Source organism: Epinephelus fuscoguttatus, linkage group LG6, assembly GCF_011397635.1.
Source record: "Epinephelus fuscoguttatus linkage group LG6, E.fuscoguttatus.final_Chr_v1".
In the NCBI taxonomy this organism is placed as follows: domain Eukaryota; kingdom Metazoa; phylum Chordata; class Actinopteri; order Perciformes; family Serranidae; genus Epinephelus; species Epinephelus fuscoguttatus.
In genome coordinates this window covers 9,574,215-9,597,589 of record NC_064757.1, presented here as the reverse complement: position 1 = coordinate 9,597,589, position 23,375 = coordinate 9,574,215, and the positions used below count along the sequence as shown (strand labels likewise).

The window sequence follows — 23,375 nt, the reverse complement described above, 5'->3', positions numbered from 1 at the left end:
AAAGCAAATGTTTACCAACCAGGCACAATCAGGAGGCCAAGAGCATCATTGCATAAAACTTAAACAGGTGGTTGAACACATTTGTTATAACTACCTCCTTCTCGCTGGGTGCACTGCCAGGATCTGATCCAACCTTGGACTGAACTCTTAAAGGTTTGACATTCTGGGGGCGTCAGTAGTGTAGCAGATAGTGCCAGCGCCCCATGTACAGAGGCATTGCCTCGCTGCAGCAGTCGTGGGGCCGAGTCCAGCCTTCAACCCTTTGCTGCGTGTCAGTCCCCACTCTCTCTCTGTCTCCCCATTTCACACACTGTCCTATCCATTAAAGGCAAAAGCCCACAAAAATAATCTTTAACAAAAAAAAAAAAAGGTTTGACGTTCTGGGCAATATGCTTATTTGCTTTCTTGCAGAGAGTTAGATGACAATACTGATGCTATTTCTTGACCAGTAACAGTCTCCAGGCAACCAGTGGAGATGAGAAGTTACCAGTCCTGAACAATAAATAGTACGTAGTGTTGGGGAAGCTTTGCAAGCATAGCTTTGCAAACTACCAATTATTGGACACTGGAGGGAGTTGAACAACAGGAAAGCTACGCTAAGGAGGAATCTAGTTTGATTAAATAAAGCCACTTACAACACTCACAAGGTTCCTGCACATTTAAATTAACAAAAAATGTAATAAACAAATCAATGACTTTTCTATAACTTACAATGATTTTTACTAATCCCATGACTTTTTCAGGTTTTCCATGACCATGAAAAATATGTTTTTAGAAAAAGCTGTTCAAACCACTTCATAAAAAAGATATCAGTGTTCTTGTAATTTGAAATTATAACAACATAATACAAAAAAGTCCCATGCCAGCAGAAAATGCAACAACAACAACAAAAAAAACTTCACTACAAGGAAAAATAACTTGTTGACACTTGTCCACAGCTCATACATATACCAAATAAAATAAAATAAACAGCCCACTGGTCATGAGAAAGTACACGAAATGTCAGATTTGGTTTTGTATACCATGTCCATCAGTCAGACACCTGCACCAAGCAGGATTACTCAGTTAGCCAGGTAACTTCTAAAATAACATGCAACAGCTTATCTCCATATGTTAATAAATATAAATAATTAATGCATTTGACCCGTTGACAACTAATATATTGAAGTCTAATTTTAGAAATTCTGCCTGACAAATGTGTTGCCTGTGCATGTCTTCACAGTGGTCAAGATGAAAGAAAAAAAGGCTGGTCAAAATGGGTTCAATTACAGTAAAGAAACAATGGTTAAGGACAAATTAAAAAAAAAAAAAAAATCTGTCCTTTTATGGCCCAAAATTGTTTGTAGTTTCAGTAGTTAACTACACAAAGATGGCAATAAGGTAATTTAATTCCATAAATCACTATGCAAACACGAATGTGGAATACTAGCAAGCAACTGCAAAATGTAAAACTCTTAGTTTAATTACATGTGGTTTACTCCCCAACACTGTCCACACATAACCTCCTGTAAAATGGCATTTTTTTTCAGCACTTTCTACACTGGCTTTTGTATGGATTAATCAACAGAAGCATAATTAAATAACTCCAGAAGAAAAACAATTTTCCTAATTAACAAATCATTTTATCAGAATTATGAGAAATGTTTTCATGGGAAAAAAAATCTGCTAATTTCCTGAATTAACAAGACAATGTTGTAAATTTGATATTTTCTTCTGTTCTGATTTTCAGCTTTTCAGGCTTAATTTGTGGCTGAATATAATTTTTAGCTTTTTAAAATATGAATGGTGAGTGAGATACTGGCATCAGCATTTGCAGTAGTGATGAAATGGCTAAAAACAGAAACAAAACTAGCATCAGGTGGACTGTATTCATAACAAATACGTCGCAATAATATAAATAACCAGCGCCAATTAATCAATCATTGATAGTGTGTGTATGAGGGTGACTTCACTACAAGCTGATTGGCTGTAGAAACAGGTGACGTGCTTTACTTTCTAAAACCAGCTGCTGGTGATTTGGCCAGCTGAGTTGCAGGTAACACCATTAACTGGCTTAAGTCGAGCTCAGACTGGCCAGTTCACACTGCTGCAACTTTTCTCTGCAGTGTTCTAAAACCGTTTCGCATCCTTGTGAATCTTTGGTCTGAACTGGCCTTTACAGGTGCTGGTAGGCAGATGTCACTTTTCGACAGCAGCTGGTTATCTGCCCTGTGCCAGTGTTTGTGCTGATAAGTTTTCCTGTATAGGTCTGTGTCTTCACCAGGCGGCAGCCTCCGGTGCTAAAAAATGAAGCCAACATGAAGTGCCAAAACTGCAGTTCTTTGAATGGCCACTTGAGGCTGGCTCGAGAAACCAGTCAACCAGACCCCCATGTTAAAATGCTCAACTTTACAGAAGAAATAAACATGTTTACAGCCTGGTACAAAAAACAGGTTAGGTCTCTGTAGCTAATTTTCCCCTTCATGACAACTGCACAAGGGAGGCAATTCTTTTTATAACTCACCCATTTACATTTTATTGAGGCCTAAAGTTACACAGAATTAAGGGCGACTTTGAGTGAGAGTTTGTCTGCTGGTAGTGTCCTCAGCGTCTCAGTCAGATCCACCCCTTCACTCCTCTGCAGCGCCAGCCTCACGCCCAAACATTGTCACTTCAGGCTCCAATAAAACATGATGTTGACAGCCACAGTGCTGAAGTTGAGGCTTCAAATGGGAGTCTGCAAACCAATGGGTGGCGTCCATGGTGACAAAATGTAAGCTATGTCAGTCATCATTTTTACAGTCTATGGTCTTCAACAAAACTATTGTTAGTAAATCATTTTGCACCTAATTCATGCCTAATGAATTTTCTCTTAATGTCAGCAGCACTGTTCTCACTGTTCAAAACTTAAAAAGGTTAAAGTAAAATGTTTGACAAAAGCTGATCTATTTATTTATTTATTTAAATGCACATTAATCACCATTTCACTTTCCACTTCAATGAAAATGTGCCAGAGTAAGCTAATGAACTAATCTCTCCCTATTCTTGTGTTCCCCCTCCCCTGTTTCACACAGCACCCTTAAAGCCCTCTATCTGGATGAGATGCACCAGCTGTGTTAATTCAATTCACAGACATCATCATCATGAGGATCAAGAAACAGTGGGTGAAATAATTATGGCAAGGAGGTGAACTGCATCAGCTAAAAAAAAAAACACAAAAACACTCAACGGCCTAAGAGCAGGATGTGCACACATCCAAACAAGCTGTGATTATGATAATATGGACATGAGTTGTTGTTAGAATCAGGAGGGGAAAATAGACACATTCACACAGTGTTCACACCCTTATCTGTCAGGGAACAGGCTCGGGTATTTTCAGGCTCAGTATCAATATGGCTTGTTGCACGTCCATTGAGCTCAGATAATAATATACAATGTCCTGGATTCTGGGAATCCAAGTTTGCTGAAATGACTCTGTCAGTGCAGCAGAGCAGCACATACTGTCAGCAACCTACAGCCATATGGTGGAGAGAGCTGGTGAGAAGCAGAATTACAGAGAGACTCTGCCATTTTGTTGTGATCATTACATCATTTTCATCGTCATTACCAGTATTAGTGCCATTACGATCAAAAATGACAACAGTGCAAAACTGCTCTCTTCAGTCTTTTTATTATCACAGTTCATTGGGGACGGATCCAGACACTGTAAACGTTGGGGGCTCGGGGGGAATGATCTCCCAGGGAGAGTTCTTCAGATTTCTGGCAGCTATATGCACTATTTTTCAAGCCATTTGAGATAATACAGTGCCTAAAAATCTGTACATCATTTGGTAAAAACATTATTGTTGGCAAGAAAAAAAATCATCCCGTAGAACCTACATCATATTTTGTATCTAATTCTTCTCCAACTGTCTTCATCATTCTGAAACCAAAAACACAACAATGTTGAGGATGACTAATTTTCACTCCTGCTGCCAAAGAAAAGAGGCAATAATTGTCTGATGATACTATTTTCAGTTACATAACATAGGGTAGAGCAGGCATTTGGCATAAACAACATTACTAATCTTAAAACCTATTTTTGTTTTACTATGCTGGAGTCGAGTTCACAGAATGAATGTTTCACTGACAAATCTGCAACAATTGAATCTCTGCTGTGATAATCTGGGCTGGACTGCAAATTAAGGATCCCCAACAAGACCAAGTGAATGAGCTCTGCAGTACTCTGAATTCAATATTCAGCCAACAGAGGAACATTTACTCAATTACAATTAATTTCTTTAGGGGTTAGCATAGAAAACATTAAGTGCTGGAGCCCCAGACAACAACAGAGCTTCAACTTGCAGTGCCTACAGCATTATGTTTTTATTACCTTTAGTAAAATGTAAGTGAAATCAAGGTCTTTTCCTAGCCTCAAGCAAAGTGCTTCTGTTGCCTAAACCTAAGACAAGAATCTGGCTGTGAACCCGAGGTTCTGGTGTCAAGGTCCTGCATTTTGTACACCCAACTCCAACTGCCTCCTCCTGCAGCCTACATGAATGTAATGTCTCTAACCTTCATCCAGGCAACAATAACACTGTGGTGACAAACGCTTAAGAAGGCAGTTTAGTAACATACAAACATAATTTCTAGTAGACAGGGTTGTACTGCTTTATATACATGTAACTAGCGCAGATATCTGTGGTGGAGTAAAAAGCACAATGTTTACGTCTGAAATGTGGCACAGTAGACGTACAAAGTGGCATTGAAATTCTCATGTATCCCAAATCTGTACTTCAGAATGGAACATGAGTAAATATTCCGAATTACTTTCCACCACTGCTATGAACAGTGAAATACCTCTTAATGACTACTAGGGGTCAGACTGTGGGTAAGGGGGAATAAATACAGTAAATCAATAAAAGCCTATCAAAGTGACACACATTACAGTGTTCTATAATCCCTGTAATAGTGTGATATGTGAGTCTGACAAAATGTCCCCTATGAGAGAGACAGTTTTCTACAGCTACCTTTCTTCCTATTGTAATGTCTATTCTTGTGTAAAGAACATACTAATACGCACTATCATCAGGCTCTGGCATGTCTGTGAGAAAGCTCCAACTCCTATCTTTTGTGCAGGACAGACAAATGTCCATGTCTGTGTGTACCCTTGATTGAATTACTTGGGTATCTGGCATCAGTTACAAGGAAAGCTCTACCAAGCAATCTGCAGTCAGTTTCACACTAAATGTTCTATGTGCTGTGAGCTAAAAACAAAGGTTTGAGACTTTGACCAGAGGCTTCTCCGTCAGGGTATTAAGGCTGCAGTTATCTTGCACTGCGTGGTTACACAGGGGCGTCTCATCATATGTATTCTGTGCCTCATCCTCCTGCTTAACCTCTTTATAGTTGCATCGCTCTTTACAGCTGCACCTCTTCAGATCTGCAGTCCCACTCCATTAGCTTTTAACAGACTACCTTTAATAGCCTCTCTCTAGTCTTCTCCACACTGTGAGTTTGCACAATGTGAGGAGAAGCGGAGGAATTATCATCAACACAATCAACTGAGCAAGCTTCAACTGATTTATTGTTAAGAACTGGGAGTTTTTTTAGGCGTAAAAAGTTGCTGTCATTCGTCATTTTGAAAACTTAAAGTGTCCCCCCTCTCACACACTGACTGCAAATCATCTGTCTCCAGTGTTTGATAGATTTTGTGAGTTACTTTCTGATCAAATGCTATTATTCACTTTCTATTCGGTGTAGCTATTTTCACAGCGTGCCCCCTCTACCTCCATTGCAGTTACTGATCTTCTCCCAGAAGGCCTTTTGATAACGCAGAGAGAAGGGTTTGAATTGCTGCTCTTAGTTGAAGATGAGCGTATGACCATGTAAATGCATCTAAAGCTATTAGTATACTGTAATTGTGGCACTACACCTCGGCCAAAATACATTATCATCTGTTGTCTTACTATGATGGATTTCATGGATTGCAATAATTAAGCTGTCATCCACCCGATTGTGAATCACCAGGCCACAAGATGGAGTGGCTTTTATTTTCCTCTATTATATGAATCAAGATTACCTAAGTACCTATAAACAAGGTAATAATGCACATAAGTACAGAGTATGCAGAAACATTGCTTATACTGCTTCATATGCTTAGTATACACTGGAAAACGAAAAGATCATTTCTTATATACTTTATGTCCCTACAACTTCAGGGTTGATGAATGGCCGCCCATTTAACAGTCATTAAGGACACCGTGTGGATGAGTTAGGAGTGACAGTTTAACCCTCCCTGGAGAAAACATTTAAGAATGGGACTGGAAAGCTAATTTCCACCATAACCATACATCCTTTAAATATCTATAACTACAGCTAGAACATATAGACATTCTTTTTATTTGTTGAAAACCCAAGCCAACAAAAGGCCTAGTGCTTATGATCAAAAATAGCAGCATTAGTTTGGCCATGTTTCATTTTGCAAGCAGATATTAAAATATTTCTGTGGCCTTTGTCTCAGCTGCAGTCGGACTCTTCAGTGGAACTGTGATGAGTTTGTTTCCTAATTGCAAGATGGCAGCAAGTGGCCTTGAGCGTGCTCAGTGGTGAGGAAGATCAATAATGATGATACTCTCACAGTGGTGGAGGGCTCAGAGGTTAAAGGGTCAGTTCACACAAATCACAAAACAGGCATATTTTCCACACATTCTTGTGGCAGTTAATAACCACGTAGATAATTTTTCTTTGCTAAAATCTTGTCGTCATTTAAACAACAAGGAGTAAGTGAAGCAGTTGCCTTCAGATTATTATTATTTTTAATTTGAGTGAAACATTGTTATCCATATATAATGGGTAGTGGACTCCTCTTCCAGCAGGGAGCCCTTGCTTTGAGTTCATTGAGAGGTGAAGGGAGATGGAGAGGCAGTGAAGGACCTTTCTAAAATGATCATGTTCCATAATTATTATGAACGGTACCATCAGACATTGTGGCTCCCAGTAAAAAACTACAGTTGCATAATTGATCCACCACCATGTTTAACCTTTTCCCTGAAAAGTATCCTACACCCTTACAAATAAAGGTGCCAGCTAGAACCATATGGGGTTCTTTGGCTTGTCTCCATGAGACTGGCTCCAGAAGCCAGTCAATCCCCATAGACCCCCATGTTAAAATGCCCAACTTTACAGCTGAGATAAACATGTTTGTAGCCTGGTATAAAAATTGGCTTTGGTCTCTACATCTAATTTCACCATTCATGACAACTGCACGGCGGATGGATTTTTATAATAATATAAAAAATGTATATAGCTCACCTGTTTACATTAAAATAAATCTAAAGTTATGCATAATTAAGGGTGGTCTGCTTTAAGTGACAGACTGATAAGTCCGCTGATAATAACCTCAGCTTCCCAGTCAGAACCACCCCTCGCTCCTCCAAAGTGCCAGCCTCTTTCCCAAATATAGTCACTTCTGACTCCAAAAAAACAAGATTGCAACAGCCAAGATGCTGAACTCGAGGCTTCAAAATGAGAGTCCACAAACCTTATTATTATAATTCCATATCCATACCTAATAACTACCAACAGTCATGGGAATGTCATCATGTGCTCTTTGTAAATGCTTTGTTAGCATCCAGCTACAGAGCTAAAGACTTTTGAAAAGCCAGGTGTAGAAACTTGATAGGATATCAAAAATGGTGATTTTTGCTGGTCAGATATGGTCGGTAATCTCTCCAACTCTAAAACCATTTTTAACCCACAGTGTGTTTTCACAAGCAGCATCCTGTAGCTACCTATCCTTTATCACTTTTTCCACAGTGCCATATATTGACCTGCTGGTACAGTATATTGACAGGATTTCTATCGGTGGTTGGTGTCACCATATTCTGAAACAACTTCCTGCCTGGAGCTCTCTGCTGAGTCCTAGTTTGCCCATTATTGAACCAGTCATGAGAGAGAGAGAGACAGAGCGTGAGCCAGACAGACAGACAGACAGACTGACAGACAGAGACAAATAGAAAGGAGCTTTCCTCTTTGCTGAGTTTGTACCATTCAATAGTTTGCTGAAGCTCCACTGGCATGTTTTCATTGATGCAACCCTACAAGCAGCAAAGGCCTTTTCTGCTTACACTCATTCAAACTGACAACTAATCCAGGTAGGCTGTCTTACTGTTGTCTTATTGTCTTTTCTTTTTATTTGTTTTTGTCTCTCTGCACCGTTGCTTGATTTCTCTGTGTTTTTGAGCTCTCTGGTGTCATATCGTTTTCTCAGCCTTTTGAGTCAGAGATGGCATTTAGTGCCTCGGGATTTCTTTCCTTAGCTCCAGGCCTAGAAAATGAAGATAAGAGTAACCCAGTCAGAAATGTGTGAAGAAAGCACTAATAGACATTTTGGCACTTTGGAGAATTGTGGGCTCTCGAATGTCAACAGCAGACTGATACTCCACTGATGTACATAGGTCTGTGACAGCCTATACTGATATCTTTTGATTGAAACTAACAACTGACTCTCTGTGGAGTTGAAAGTGTCAATCTCCATCTGTAAATATCTAATAGATTCACTGTTATCTTTGTGGAGTAAGTCTGAGGCACTAACTTTGTCAGGGTTTTTAAGGGTTTGGTTCCCCTGCTTAAAAAGCACACAGTGCCTTGTGGACATTCTCTTGTAAAACAGTTTTTTTTTAATCTCCTGAAATCCCAGTAGTTAACAGTTTTATATGACCCCGTCCTCTTTCAGGAGAAAATACAGTTTGTTAAACAGGCTTTTAAAAACTTTCTGACAAGTCGATGAGACGTACAGTAATTTCTTGAAACTTACTGAGGCAATAATGAGCACCACTTATCCTAATAACTGTAATCTCTCTCTCACTTTATCTCTACACATGAACACACACACACGAACACACAAATCTGCACATATATCAGAAGTAGTTTCAACTAGCTGCACAAGGTCTCAAACTTTTAAGGGACTAGTGTGTGTGCACATGTCTGTTTCTATATACACTACTGTATGTAGCTGTGTGTGTGATCTTGTTTGAAGAGCTCATATATATTAATACTTGTAATATGCATGAATGCTGAGATTTGTACACTACGAAAAAGAAAATCTGGAAATTGTTGGTGTTAAAAGCATGGGCGGATTTTAACACAATGGGCACCTGGGCACAGATATAACAAAGGCCCCACCACCTTTCCTACACAGGAACAAGAAGCACAGACCTTGTGGTGGCTTTGCCTCTTTTTTTATTGTTTTGCGTCTCTTCATGGTTTGCATGCATTGATTTGTGGTTTGGTGTCTTTTTGTAGTCACTTTGCATCTCTTTGTGGTCATTTTGAGTCTCCTCCTGGTCAGTATGTGTCTTTTCAACTGACATTTTGCAGGTGAATGCCAGAGGGGCCCTTGACACTCCATCCATGCTTAGAAGTGGTAAAATATTTGTCCTGGTAGTGAAATATCAGTGTCCTCCGTAGTTTCACTTTTCCTTGACTGTCTTTAAAAGAGGCCTACATTTTTACTAGTAAGAACAAATGGCCTCTTCTTTTAAAGTAAACACGTTGATCTATATGTCAAAGGAGGAAAATTATCTCACTACCCTGGCAGATGTTTTCAGTATTACAGACTAACTCACTAAACAGAATGACCTGTTTTTTGTTTCCACTGTCTGATATGCACATTTCTGTCTGCTGGTGTTTGCCAAAGACTTGTGCACATTTGCATGCAAACTGGCAGAGCACGTTATCCCGTGTGCATGTGTGCATGTTTATGTGTGAGCATGTGTTAGTGTGTGCATATATCTCTATCAAGCAGTGTGGGGGGTTTTGGAGGCAGGGTGAGCCCATCGATTGGGCCGTGAGGTGGGGGGGGGGCTTGCCCGCAGCTCTCGCTCCAGCTGCCCACTGGGTGTGAAGGACACTGATGTGACAGCACTAATTACAGAGGCAGGAAGCCAGCGCTATAAGCATACACAGCAGCAGCTCAGCCAGGCTCTGCTGGGCTAAACCCATCCTCCACCAGCCACTTTACACCTCTCATCCCTGTGGGGTGGACTGTATTTCAAGAATGTCAGTCCCAAATTGAGATATTATCCACAGAGAGCTAGCTCAGTGGTGCTCGGTGAGCTAGCAGTAAATTCCCACTTCCCTCTGCGCAGTGATACGGTTGGCGGGTGTAGTTTGGTAGAAAGAAAATAGTTCCTGCATGAAAATAGTTCCTTGAGTCTGTTGAGGCAGACATCTTTATGGCCAATATCTCCAACACACAGCAACTAACACTAAAACAGTCTAAATAGATATATAGGTACAGGTAATGTGTATTTTTTTATTTTGGGGTGCATTGTCAATAATTTAGTACAAATTATTATTATTACAAATTTCAAAACAGAGGAAACAACAGTAGAAACACAAACTCAAATGATTTTTTTCCTTTTTTCTTTTGCAGTATTACTTCTAACGCTGGACACGTCATTTTTTCTGTAACAATAAACTACCTGAGAATTCAAAATGTATTTGTTTTGTAGGGCTAGGGGTTCAGTGTACCTCAGTTGTAAGTGAAAGGATAAATGTCTTTAGGTACAAAAGTAAAGTGGAGATTTGTTCTATACTGGCAGATATTTGTGCGTTGGGGTCTAGTTTAGTAACAGTTAAGAAATACCACTTTCTTTGAAACTTGATATGGGCCTGGACTTCTGAAAAACCAATCAAGCATCTTCATAGTTTGCTTAAGAGCTCTGTTGTTTTTTATCTCGACAATTCATTTATTATTATTAATTTCATTTAAACCTGCATTTAGATTTTTTGTCAGCTTGAGAGCAGCGCAACATGTCTTTCTTTTTGGCCACCTGACAAAAGTTAATTTTATAATTCACTCTTCTTTTTGCTCTATTTAGTTCTCCACCAACACGTTTTTGAGAACAGCTGCTTGCTGTCTTAAAAGCTCCAAAGAGCTGAAGGGAACAGCAGTGTTGGGTGATTTTTCTGTCCAGGTTCATCAGAGGAATGAGAACACCTTTCACATTACACATGCTTGTAGTCATGTGATCCATTAAAATCCTTTATTAGTGCAGCTTTAAGTTAGCCCATATGTAACCACTCAGGTGGTTTGCCAGATATCAGCCACAGGGATGTGATGTAATAGACCTATTAATGTCATAGCAAGAAAAGCACAGGTGTAATAATGACTGCAATGTGCACGTTGATAACTTGAAAAGAAAGCAGGAACACTTTACAATGATTGACATGCAGCGCAGATTATTCCATTTATGTGAGCCAGTTTCAAGGTCCTTGTATTCTGCATGCTATTTCATGCATGGCTAAGTGGGATCGTTAACATTTCTTATGCCGGTGCTTTAACTGCTGTGACGGAAAAAAAAAAGCTCTGCTGTGAAATAGGTCTTTATTTTTTACTGAAATACTGTATTCAAATGATTGTGTAATGTGAGAGGGGGTCACATAGTGCTGCAGAGATGATATTTTTTTTCAAGCCAACATGAAAGTTAGCATTGCTCTGTAGGTTCTCTTGCCAAAAAGCCAATGGGATTTTTCCACTGAAATTTTGATTATTACAGAAAATAAACTCTGTGGCAAACAAATGTTTATGATAGTTACACATTTTGTTTCATCAAGATAATCCTCACAAATGAACAACCGGCAGAAGTAGAAAAAGCTAATAAAGCTATAAAGTAATATCTCCATGTGATGACGTTCTGTAGTCTCATTTAGCTACTTGTTAGCAACCGCCTTTTTTAGACACCCAAATTCTTTAAAATTCACAGTGAGATATTAACTGACATATTTTATATTGTAGAACAAAATATAAAAAGCCTTTCATGGTTGTGTTGACCACAGACTATTTTAAGGCATTTACAAAAAAATACCATTCAAAGAAACCCATTGACTTTGAGACGAGAGAACCAAAAGTGCTAAAATGCTAACTGATATCCAGGTTTTAGGACTCATTCCTGCACCAGTCTATTATTTCAGTTTTATGGCTGCACATTTGGTTTAGTTTGTGATCTAATACCAACTCATCAAATTTTGCTGCTTTGTCAGTGGACTTTGACGTCTTAATATACCCTCTTGCGTCCGTTGTTGATGTTTTGGGATGGTGCGTCAATTTACAGTTGTTGCATGTATTGTGTCTTTTCAAAATACACTTTGAAAAGAGTTTATACTGGAAATGTACAGCATGTGTTTAAGGTTATGAGAGAAAAAAAAAACACATCATGATTTGGCTTTGTATTCACATGGGAAGTGAACAGTCCGGGGTCTGTTGGACCCAGTAACCTCCACTCCTGCCCGCCCTGTGGGGACTTTCCAGCTCAGCTTACAATGTTACTGGTGGCGTTAACAATCTGATGTCCTCTGGCGGCATTATATAAACTCGCACTGCCACATGGGGAATCATACTGACTGGAAAGAAGCCTTTTTGTGTCAGTATCTGACACTGAAATAACTTAGCTACTATGTTAGCAAGAGATCATAACATGTCAGAAGTGTGTCTGTTAGTTTGTTTTAAAGTTCTTCTCAATAGCAGGCAAAAATGGATAAATGCAGCTTTAAATATTTTAGGCTACTGCTGCTAACATAAGGCCAGCCTATTAGGCATGCTTTGTAAAGGCACTGATGGATGTTGAAACTGAGTAATAGTATTATCTCACAACATTTTCTTTTTTTGCCAATTAGCCCACTTTGGATCTTTACTTTTGTGATCAAGCTTTTGTCTCCGATGTGTGCAAAGGTATTTTACATTGCAGTGATTTTATTCACTGACGAAAAAAAGGATGCCAATTTGTACATTGTGTCACTAGCCGGATTGACCTCTGTCTTCTAAAAGCATCTTTCACATTTTGTAGACGCACAATTTCTAAAGCGCACATAGCCTGCAGTCACAGCCCTGTACATAATACTGAGAGTGTATGCATATAGTCTCTCTAACCTCTAATCAGCTGGAACAGGGTGGCCACAAACTCTGCTGGTGGCAGTCACTGTATGAATTAGTGCCACGTGCGATAAGTTATCCTCCCATTTGTTTTAATTATGTACATTTCCATCGACTTTGCCTCTGTTTTAATTATTTCCTCATTGATCTGCACTGTAACCCAACATGCAGGTCAGAGAACAAGAGCAGCTGTTGCTGCTGCTGGAGGCTCGCATTCCAGAGATAAAGCAATGACACATGCATACATTAATCACTGAAATGCACATGTGTGTACAGACATGATAATGCCAATATACATGTATGAGTACATGAGGAAGGGCACACAAGTGTTACACAGGTGCAATCACACACACATTTCCATTCTACATTATACAGCCAGTGGCACCCTCAGGAATTTTTCACAGTGGTGGCCAGATGGGGTCACTGAAAAAATCTTGAGGCTGCACACCAAAACCTAAAGCCATAACTGAACTTCAGGAATTCAATTATGCTGTTAAGGTATACAGGCTAATTAAAAATTGTCAATCAATCAATCAAACAAGTAAAATACGTGTTAGACGATTCATTGTTCATCAGATAGGCACAAATAACTTTATTTTCAAGGATTCCACTGATAGTAAAGAACAAAACATTTACTGGGGACAAGCCTTCTCAGGTTTATGGGATACTCTTTGCCACCCAAAGAACCCATTTTTATTTAGATATCTTGAGGTGGGAGTTCAAGGGAATGCCAGTTGTTTCCTTGCCAAAATTTAGCCTAAATTTGGAGCATTATTGAGCCCCCTTCTCCATAAGCTATGGAGACACGGCTGGTACAAATGGATACCCTATGTTGTCTGGTTTCTCATGCTACCCTACCTAGCTTAGAAAAATGAATGATTCAGAGCCCCTTTAAGGCCCAGACACACCAAACCAACATCAAAGAACTTGAAATTTCAGCCTCCAATTATTTTTGCAGGATAGGCTCCACTGTATACAGCATGCACATATACAAGTAATCACAACAAAAACATATCACAACACACAGTCTAATGGCAGACATACCTGAAGTGTCTCTTCACTTTGATCATGTGAAAAGATGACCAATAATTGTCTTTCCTCCTCTGTACCAGGATGGACCATGGAGACCGAGGAATGGGTGTCTCTCACCTCCGCTATGAGGAGCAGGAGGGTGAGTGTACATACCTCATGTGTGTGGGTCATATATCTATGGTCGATCCATCATGGAGTGGCCCTCTGCTAATAGAAACAGGAAATTAAGTCATTACACCCACTTTGTCTCGTAATATTATCATGAGACAGTTGATTCATCACACTATCATACCGTTCTAATTTGTTCTGAGAGTTTGTGTGGGTGAAAGCTGTTAATGGACTGCAAACGAGGAGCGAAGATTGACATGAGACTGTGTTTTTGTATGAATCTGTATATTTGGGGATGGGAAGTTGCATTATGCACATTTGAACGAGTTTTTTTGTGTTTTGTATTCGCATGGAGCAGCAGGTTAGCAGGTTTCCAAAGATCCAATAATTAGTTTGCATCTCCCTGTTGTTTAGTTATTCCACATGGAGTTCAGTGTGCAATTAGTTTTAAAGCAATGCCTTAATTGCCAGCAGATGATCAAACTCACATCATCCAGGTTTTTGTTGCAAAACAGGGATTAGCCAGAGCCAGACACTAAGTCGCAGAAAAGCTACAGGACTAACTCTGAATAGACTTGATTTACTTTTATTTGTGACTGTGCCAACAGAGAATGCTGCTTTTAATAAGCAGACATGGTGTGAAACATAATTTATTCAGAGTTTGTTTAAGTGGTTGAACATTCACGAAAACACTCCTCTGAGTATGAGGAATTAATGAAAGATCTCATTAGACAATCTGCCAGTGTTACTGGCTGTCACTCAGCTATTTTGGGGCCTTTCATGAAACATTCATTCAAGTGGCTTGTTTTGGACAAAGTGTGGTCTCATTAAAGTTTGTTCTTAAAGTAAATTGGTGCTCTACAGGAACCCATGTTGGCGCTTCAGTTTTGTATTTAATGAGTCCAACCATTTGTACAGTATGGTGCATATTCATGTAACCATCCAGTAACTGTATATATCTGTCCCCAGACCATCAGTCCATCTACATTGGTGTCCCAGTGTCTCGAGGATACCGACGCAAACGCAGGCGAAGGCGCTCCAGTCGTGAGGCTGCTGACATGGACAGGGACAGACACTACAACCACCGCAGACACCAAGAGCACGACAACTACAGAGACATAGACATAGAAGAAGGACTTATGGATTCAAATGAGCAGAGCCTCCAAGACATCAACCGCACAAGTAAGTCATTTTCAAAAGAGACATAAATGAATAAGGTGATAAAGGACAGCAAGAAGCCTCTTAAACAGCTTTAACAGTAATCTCACAAAGGTGGACCTGAAATTACGAAGACATAAGGTCTGATCAGTTTTAAAATGTACCTCTCTTCCTGTTTCTGTTGTGCTGGAACATTCTGATTGGCTGCACTGTGTGTCAGTCGCCAACCTCTATCAGCCATCAGCCTTGAAGGACTAAACATTAACGATTTAATCTCATCTCAGGAGACTTCATAAAGCCAAGCTTACGATACTTAAGTTAAAGGGGCACTCCACCAATTTTATATGTCAAAGGTGGTTAACTCATCCTGATTAGTACTGCTCAGCCTTCAGAACAGCTGTACAATTCCTTCTGTGGTGCTGGAGGAGTCTTATCAAAAAGGAGAAAACAGGGGTGTGTAGAAGTACCATGTAGAACCAGTACCATGTCCTCATTAGCTGACCTGCCCCTCTGGTGGAAATAGTCACTTTTTTTAATCAAAAGTAAGTTTTATTTTTGCTGTTGTGAAAGAGAAATATGAATAGCCCTCAATCATTAAAGTTAGACTAAATTTTAAAAACAAACAAAAAAACCCAAAACAAATGATTGTGACACAAAGCAATGCCTTATGACACCTGTCATGTGACACTTCTACTGCCGAATGTAGAGAGCTCCCATGGGGTGAGTCTTCTTTAATTATGAAAATGTTAAATGATGAATGGTATAATCAATTGGATGCTCTGTGAGTATAAAGCTGCACATATTCATACACAATCACAAGCAATTTGGACTTCAGTATGTTGCCCAAGGATACTTTGGCATGCAGGGATCCAACGGCCTAGCTTCCAAAATGTAGAGACTCTAACTGTGAGCCATTAGATACATCACATACAATTGGACTATCAGAAAGTGGTGGTACTGAGTAATGACAGACAGTATGCTGTCAATTTTTATTGTAATTTAACAATATAACAAGTTAAGGATTTCTTGAGCTAATCTGGGATTGTAACTCACCACCTCTCACGCTCAAAGCAAAATTTAGTCTCTAGATTTTTCCTTAGTCAGAAGTTCGAGGTCCTACATATTAATTCATTCAGCATCATATTTGCGTTGGCCATGTCGTAAAGCTAGTCTGCTGTCTCTGTCAAGTAGCTGTCATTTAGTCATTCACTTTACAGCAGAAAACAGCACTTCAAGGTAAAAGCTCTGTGCTGGGAATTTATTGTACTTAAAAATAAAGAGTGTTTTTTTACAAACCTAACATGTTTGCGAGTCACTTGCGGTCCATTCAGAATGGGCCCATCATGACCCACTTTTGGACTGTGACCCGCCAGTTGGGAACCACTGCTCTAAACCATCAAGCCAGAGGACAGGATACCAGTCCCCTTAAAATGTCTGTGCACGTTCCTGTGAGAAAATCATCCTGATGATGTCATCATTATGTCACAACAGGCTACATAATTTTAACAGCAAACATTTGGCATGTTGAGTTTGAAGATGTGTTTGTTTAGAAGGCATTTAAAGTCTAACAAGAGACAGGATTTAATGTTTTTTGCGGCCTTGACATGTGCTTTATTGATTTTGACCACTGTGTTATAAATCTGCTTCTTACAAGTTGCCCAATTTTATGTAGTTGCAAAACTGCACTGCTGAAGTGCCCCTCTGAGGACTGCAGGGGACAGATGTGGTCAATGGACTATTTGGGCTGACAGTGTGTTGCTATGCACCTGTCTTACAGTTATTCACTATATAAAACCCACATTTGTGACTGTAGAATAAAGGAAAATAATGGCCTCACATACAACTTCTGCAAATACAGGGAGGTAAGGAAGTAAGTCTTGTAGAAAAAGCTCCAGTGAAGTTTGGGGTTTAACAAGTTTCCTGCTCACAGCTGCCATGGTGGCTTTTACTTCAAATATTTAGAAGCTTTCCAAAGCACTGGCACAGACGTGAAACAGACTGTGTCATGTATTACAATTTTGTTGCACTCTTCTACCTCGTGCTTTTGATTAGATTTTGCTTCCTTCCAGCAGTTTTAACAGTGAACAGCAGGAGTCTGAGACACAGCCTGAGAGTGTGTAGCTTCTGTTTCAGGTTGGAGTAATGAGTAGCCTGGCACAACATTGTTGCTTTGGCTTTCAGAGACTTTGGCTACGAAGGTTTGTCAACTTTACGAAATCGATGTGGTGCAATCAGTGGCAAGTGCTGTGGAGGTGATTTACTTTGTCTGGACTGTATCCACACACAACTATAGTATTTTTGAGTGTGTGGGCCTCTGTCCATGGGTATCAGTAATGCATATGGTGCCATTACCAGTAGGAGGATTAGAGCAGGGACAACAACAGAAGAGAATGGGGCCTGGTGTTGGGAAAGTAACTTAAAGAGAACAGGAGGGACAACAGACTCTGATGATCCTCATTCTGAGAGTGAAGGTGAATTAAGTTGGGCTCTATTTAGCAGCCAAAGTAAACGGCAAACGTTGATTAATTTCTTTTGCTTGCCATTCAGATAAAACAACATATATATAGAATGCACTGTTAGTTGTTGTCAATAAAGTGCTTCAATATAATTGACTCACTCCGTGTACTGTAATTACCATACAGCTCAGTCCATAGGTTAGCAGCAGCTGATATGGTCACCTCGCAGCTCATTACCCTGCAGCGCCATTCATGAGCAATAGGTCCAATTCACCCTCCATACAATAAAATGGATTGTTAGTACAGTAGGCTTATGATTGAATAACTATAATCAGGTAGAAATGTGTGATGTAGGCTTCAATACTGCAGTCATTACTGCTGCTGCAGTAGAGGAAATACATCTGCCTGCAGCTGGTTGTGAATGAGGTGTAAATGAAAAAAATATAGTTAGAAATTCTTCATCTGTTGATTCATATTGAAGATCACTATTTACATTCATAAGTCAGTTTGATGGAGCAGCAGTGGAGATGGGACATCCTGTTTATCTGGTTGAGAAGCTGTAGACTTACAAGGCTGCAGCTCTGAGCTTTTTTTTTGAACATTGTATTTTAGGTTACAATTTATAATCATCATTAGGCCCTTAAAGCTACAGTAGGTAACTTTTATAAAAATAACTTATGTCATATTTGCTGAAATTGTCAGTATATCCTGACATTAGAGCATGAGACAGATAATCTATGGAATAAACTATGTGCTTTTGGCTCATCCTAGTGCTCCTAATGGCATTTGCAAGAATCTGCTGTGCATGAGTAAGAACAACCAATCACAGTAGTGTAGGTTTCAGTAAATGTGACAAAAAGTTTTCCTTATAAAAGTAACCTAATGCAGCTTTAAAGTCTGTTAAAACTCTATGAAGTGAAATTACAAAGAGTAAAAATGTGAAAAATATTCTTTCATTCCATCAAGTGTCTCCAGCGGCGGAGCGGCTACGTTACATCCTGAGTGAAGATGATGACATGCCCACGCCGACGCTCTTCACTGAGATGGACACTCTGCAGCGGGAAGGAGACGAGCTGGAGTGGAAGGAGTCTGCCAGGTGGATGATTACACTCACAATCACATGCACACTCAAATTCAGGCACAATCATGCTCTCAAACATTGCAATTGCTCCTGTATGATGTTGCTTTGCTTTTGCTTCAAGATTTAAATCTGGGGTATGTCCACTCCACATAGGATTCAGTCTGTCAAAAATACATATCAGAGTGTGCAGCAAACTCTGTTCACAATATGATGTGACACAACAACTGACTTACAGACTCCACTCAAAGTGGCCATGCTCTTAATTATGTGTCTTTGAGTCTTAATAATATCAAACAGGTGACCTATCCTATATAAAAATTCACCCCCTGTACAGTTGTCATGAATTAGGAGATTAACTAAAGAGACCAAAACTGTTTTTTGTACCATGTTTTCAACATGTTTATTTCTATTGCAAAGTTGGGCATTTTAACCTAGGGGTCTAATGTGACTGACTGGCCTTGGAGCCAGCCTCAAGTGGCCATTCAAAGAACTGCAGTTTTTGGCACTCCTGCGATGGCTCATTTTTTCAGTCCTAAAGGTTACTGCTTGGTTTTTCCTTGCTTTGACAAATCAAAATGGCTGCTACAAAAAGGTTGATTGCAGATATAGCATTATTTCACATCTGTATGGCTAATATCTCATCCCAAATTAATTCAGAAACTGCTTTTGCTTGATTGTTTGGATGAACTTTGATGTTTCCAGAGGAGCTGCCAACGTGATCCGTTTTGAAAATGGGAAATAAAGGCCAAGGTCAAATGGTGCATTTGTATAATCAATCAACATTGTTGGGAGCACTGTCAGCCTTGTATTGCACAGGCAACTCAAAATGTAGTCTGGCTGATATTAATGTAAAATTAACCCTCAGAAAATTGTCAGTACGGACACTATTACTGACAGTATTGTAAGACTGTGCAGTAAGAAGATCAAACTGAGTTCAAACTTTGGGACAAGTCATCAAAGTGATTCTTTGACATAAGTAGCAGCATAAGCTTCACCTCAGGGCATTTCCTCCGTGAGTGAACTGAGATCTCTGCTTATTCCCACAAACACCCTACTTCACATTCATATAGTGTCACGCCTGGGAGCGGCATTCTCAAACTACAGACACCTGTGCACCACCAGCAGAGCCGAGGCGCCGAGCTCAAAGACATCTCAACAGTTGTGTATTCCTCACCTGTTCCCTCTTTCCGCGTGTTTTTTCTGCCTTCAGGTGGGTGAAGTTCGAAGAGAAGGTAGAAGAGGGAGGAGAAAGATGGAGTAAACCACACGTGTCCACGCTGTCCCTGCATAGTCTTTTTGAGCTCAGGACATGTCTCCAGACAGGAACGGTTTTGCTGGACCTGGAAGGCTACTCACTGCCTCAGATAATTGGTAAGATGTTTGGGATTTAGTTTCCTTTCTGATGACTGCATCATTGTGTGTCACTGTTAATATATGTTCTGTTTTATATATCAGCCACCGAAGCATCATATGGGCCTGATGTATTTCTGTGTATACAGAATGTCAGCTTGTAATGTACGTTAGCTAATGTCTTGTTAGCTAAACATACAAAGCTAAATTCCCTCCAAAACCACAGAGGGGCAACATGGTAAAAAGCTGTGAATATCTTTGCTCTGTATGACAGTGCATGCTTAATGACACAACTAAACTGATGAATTGTATCAGCTGTAACTGAACTTTCCCTGTGAAACTTTTGTATTAGCCTTTTCTTTGAGACACCTGGACAGATATGACAGAATTTTTTTAAAACCTTTTTTTTTTAACAAATTTTGCCACAGCTTTGCATGTTAAACAATTTGAAAAGTTATTTTATTCATTTCTCATGAAACACCACTTTATAGCTTAGCTTAGTGAAGATAATGCTGTTGATGTGCTGTGTCATTATGGCCAGGCCAGCTGTTAGGAAAGGCAGGGGGACAACATTTTCAAAAGTGGGCCCCAGCGGGGGTGGAGGGGAGGAATCCCTATGCATTTTTATACTTCCTGCTAATATAGTCAATCATATTTCTACAGGTGTTTTGTATCCCTTACTTTTCATTAAGGAGCTCCTGATTTTTGGTATTCTGACACAGCTAATCAGGCCGCAGTCAGCCTCACGTTTGCATTAGCAGCACTTGGGAGTTCTGCATGTCATGCACCTGACCCATGTCAGATGGATCGTACCATTTCACAATACTTGCGTGGGGTGGAAGTACCAGATGGCACATTGAAATGTGTTTTAATTATAAAAATACATTTATTTATCATGTAAATACACATAACTTGTATTGTCAGTGATTTAAGTCAATAAGTAAACTTTTGTACTTGAGCCCACTTAAGGGTCAACCATAGAACTTTTCATGGGCCCCCCCTTGGCCTTGGCCAGGGGTCATCCTTACCCTTTCTAATCAATTGAGCTATCGGGAATGGGAATGTATCATCAACAGCAAGTCGGTCATCTTTGAAAGATACGTATGATTAGCCAACTTTTTATCAACATTTACTTAGTACATTCACTTCCCATTGGCTAGGATGATTGTATAGTTTGCATTTGCCTTGTAGCTAGATCTGAAGGTCATGGACTGACCCCTTTGTAAATTGGACATGGGCCTCCAAAGAGTTAAGGTTATGAATTGGAGATGATGCAAAACTGGTCTTGTCCATTATAAGACCGTGTAGACTAGTTTTTCACAGCAGGCTAAATTGTAATCTAAAACTACCTCTATCAGGTAACGGTTTACTACTGTATGGAAATCCCTATACCACAACAACCTCTTTTAACTTTCCCTGTTGGTAAACATACAGCTGCCAACTCATGCTTTTCCGACTTTCTCCATATTACTCACCACATGGCAAAGTGGAAGATGCAAATGCCTTAGTATGGAGTGGTCAGTAAATCAATTTAATTATCAATAGAAGAAGAATCAATGACAACAGTTATGGTGTTTCCCAGTGCAGCAAAATCAAACAACCACTGGTAGTGTACATCGCATGATAGCTCCATATTATGCTTATACCTTAGTTTCTCTATTTATTGAAAACTAATAAACCAAAACCACTTATGCAGGAAAATAGGTCACATTTGGCTCTGTAGTCTAGGGTGTTGTCATGAAACATGCATCTGTAAAAAATGTGTTCTATACGATAGTTGTCCTTTGTCACCCATGCTTTTAGTATGGTGAAATCTGATTTTAATTGAGCTGTTAATGACAGGCTGGCTTCTTCTACTAGTCTTGGTTATTGTCTGCTCCTAGAAAGTGCCTGTTTGCTGTGGAGAGTTCTCCAGCAAATCATGATGATAATAACACACAAGACAATCTAAGTTTATTCATATGGGATGCACAAACATTGTCTATTGCTCTTAAAGGAGTCTGGGGGATGTGCGTCCCTTGATCTCAGGATAGAAATCCACCAGCACAGTCGTTCTTCACACTGAACACCAAACAGTGCTTTAGTGCCACTTAAACTTATATTATATGGTAACAAACTACAGTAGTACAATGTATAAATGCTTCAAAATGGGAACGCTGGGTACCTATGCCACATGTCCTCATATGAATGTGTCCTTTGCCAGATGACATCATTGAGAGACAGATAGAGGAGGGCATGATATCTCCTGAGCTAAGAGAGAAGATCAGTTTCGTCCTGCTGAGGAAACATCGACACCAGACCAAGAAGCCAATCCACCGCTCGCTGGCCGACATCGGCAAGTCCAGCTCTTCTACCAGTGAGTGTCCAGTTATTGGAAATAGTCATCTGGCTTTATCTAGAAAAAACAAAATACATTAGGGACCTCTATTTCCAAGACTAATAATCCTACATACAGTGTTGGACAGCATATATTATTATGACATGCCATAACATGAAATAACACCCTGTGTCCCTGAGATATAGCAGTTCCTTTATGTTATCAATGATTAGTCCATTCTGGTCCCATGTATAATTCTGCAGCTTCTGAGAAATTCATTATGCATATCTTCGACTCGCTTGGTAAATGAATGAACGCACTCCTGCAGTCAACAAGGCTCATATCCTCCACAAGGGAGGTATTAATGTTTGATGAGTTAATTACCGCTGTAGCATTTCCTCATCTCATCTGGGCAGGACACATACTGTTAGACAAATCGTAAAGCGTCACCTCCTACTGCTCTGTTACTGTTTGTGTCTGTTTATGTTTCCCCTCCCCTGCCAGGTCGTAATGCAGGGTCCCGAGGTGCTGCAGGTCCAGGGCCGGGTATGGGGCCGATGACCAACTTCAACCGATCCACAGAGGACCTCCGAGTGAAACAGCAGTCTGCCAGTTATGGTCGCCTGCGTGAGTCTATGGGTTCACAGTTTGTGGTTTCAATTTACATGCATGGCTGTGCATGTGTTTTTTAAGGTTTAACAGTATTTGGTTAGGATTAATTCAGGAAAACAAAGTTTTTTAAAGGCAAATCCTAAATTTTTTAAATCCAAAGTCCTTCAGTCTCTTAAACTAATTGACACCCAGCAACTCTGACACAGAGACTGTGGGCTTCTAAACAGTGACTCCTCAATCATCTGTGTAATAACTTTATAGTTAGATATTCAATATAAAAACCATAGAGATATATTAACTAACCTTAGCTAGGAACAAACCTACATCTTGTTGATGTATGGCATTTACTGCCCAAAATCAAATCTA

The 23,375-nt window shown here is 39.8% G+C and overlaps 1 protein-coding gene across 1 annotated transcript in view; it reads left to right on the top strand.

Annotated features, from left to right (window-relative positions):
- The first annotated feature begins 8,069 nt into the window (after positions 1-8,069).
- Positions 8,070-23,375, top strand: part of slc4a5a (solute carrier family 4 member 5a) — a 46,461-nt gene continuing 31,155 nt past the window's right edge. The window contains exons 1-7 of the mRNA XM_049578345.1: positions 8,070-8,114; positions 14,008-14,066; positions 15,005-15,217; positions 18,616-18,745; positions 19,941-20,101; positions 22,284-22,436; positions 22,902-23,024. Coding sequence (XP_049434302.1) covers positions 14,009-14,066; positions 15,005-15,217; positions 18,616-18,745; positions 19,941-20,101; positions 22,284-22,436; positions 22,902-23,024 — 838 coding nt within the window. The 5' untranslated portion in view covers positions 8,070-8,114; position 14,008. The remainder of the gene's footprint in view (positions 8,115-14,007; positions 14,067-15,004; positions 15,218-18,615; positions 18,746-19,940; positions 20,102-22,283; positions 22,437-22,901; positions 23,025-23,375) is intronic.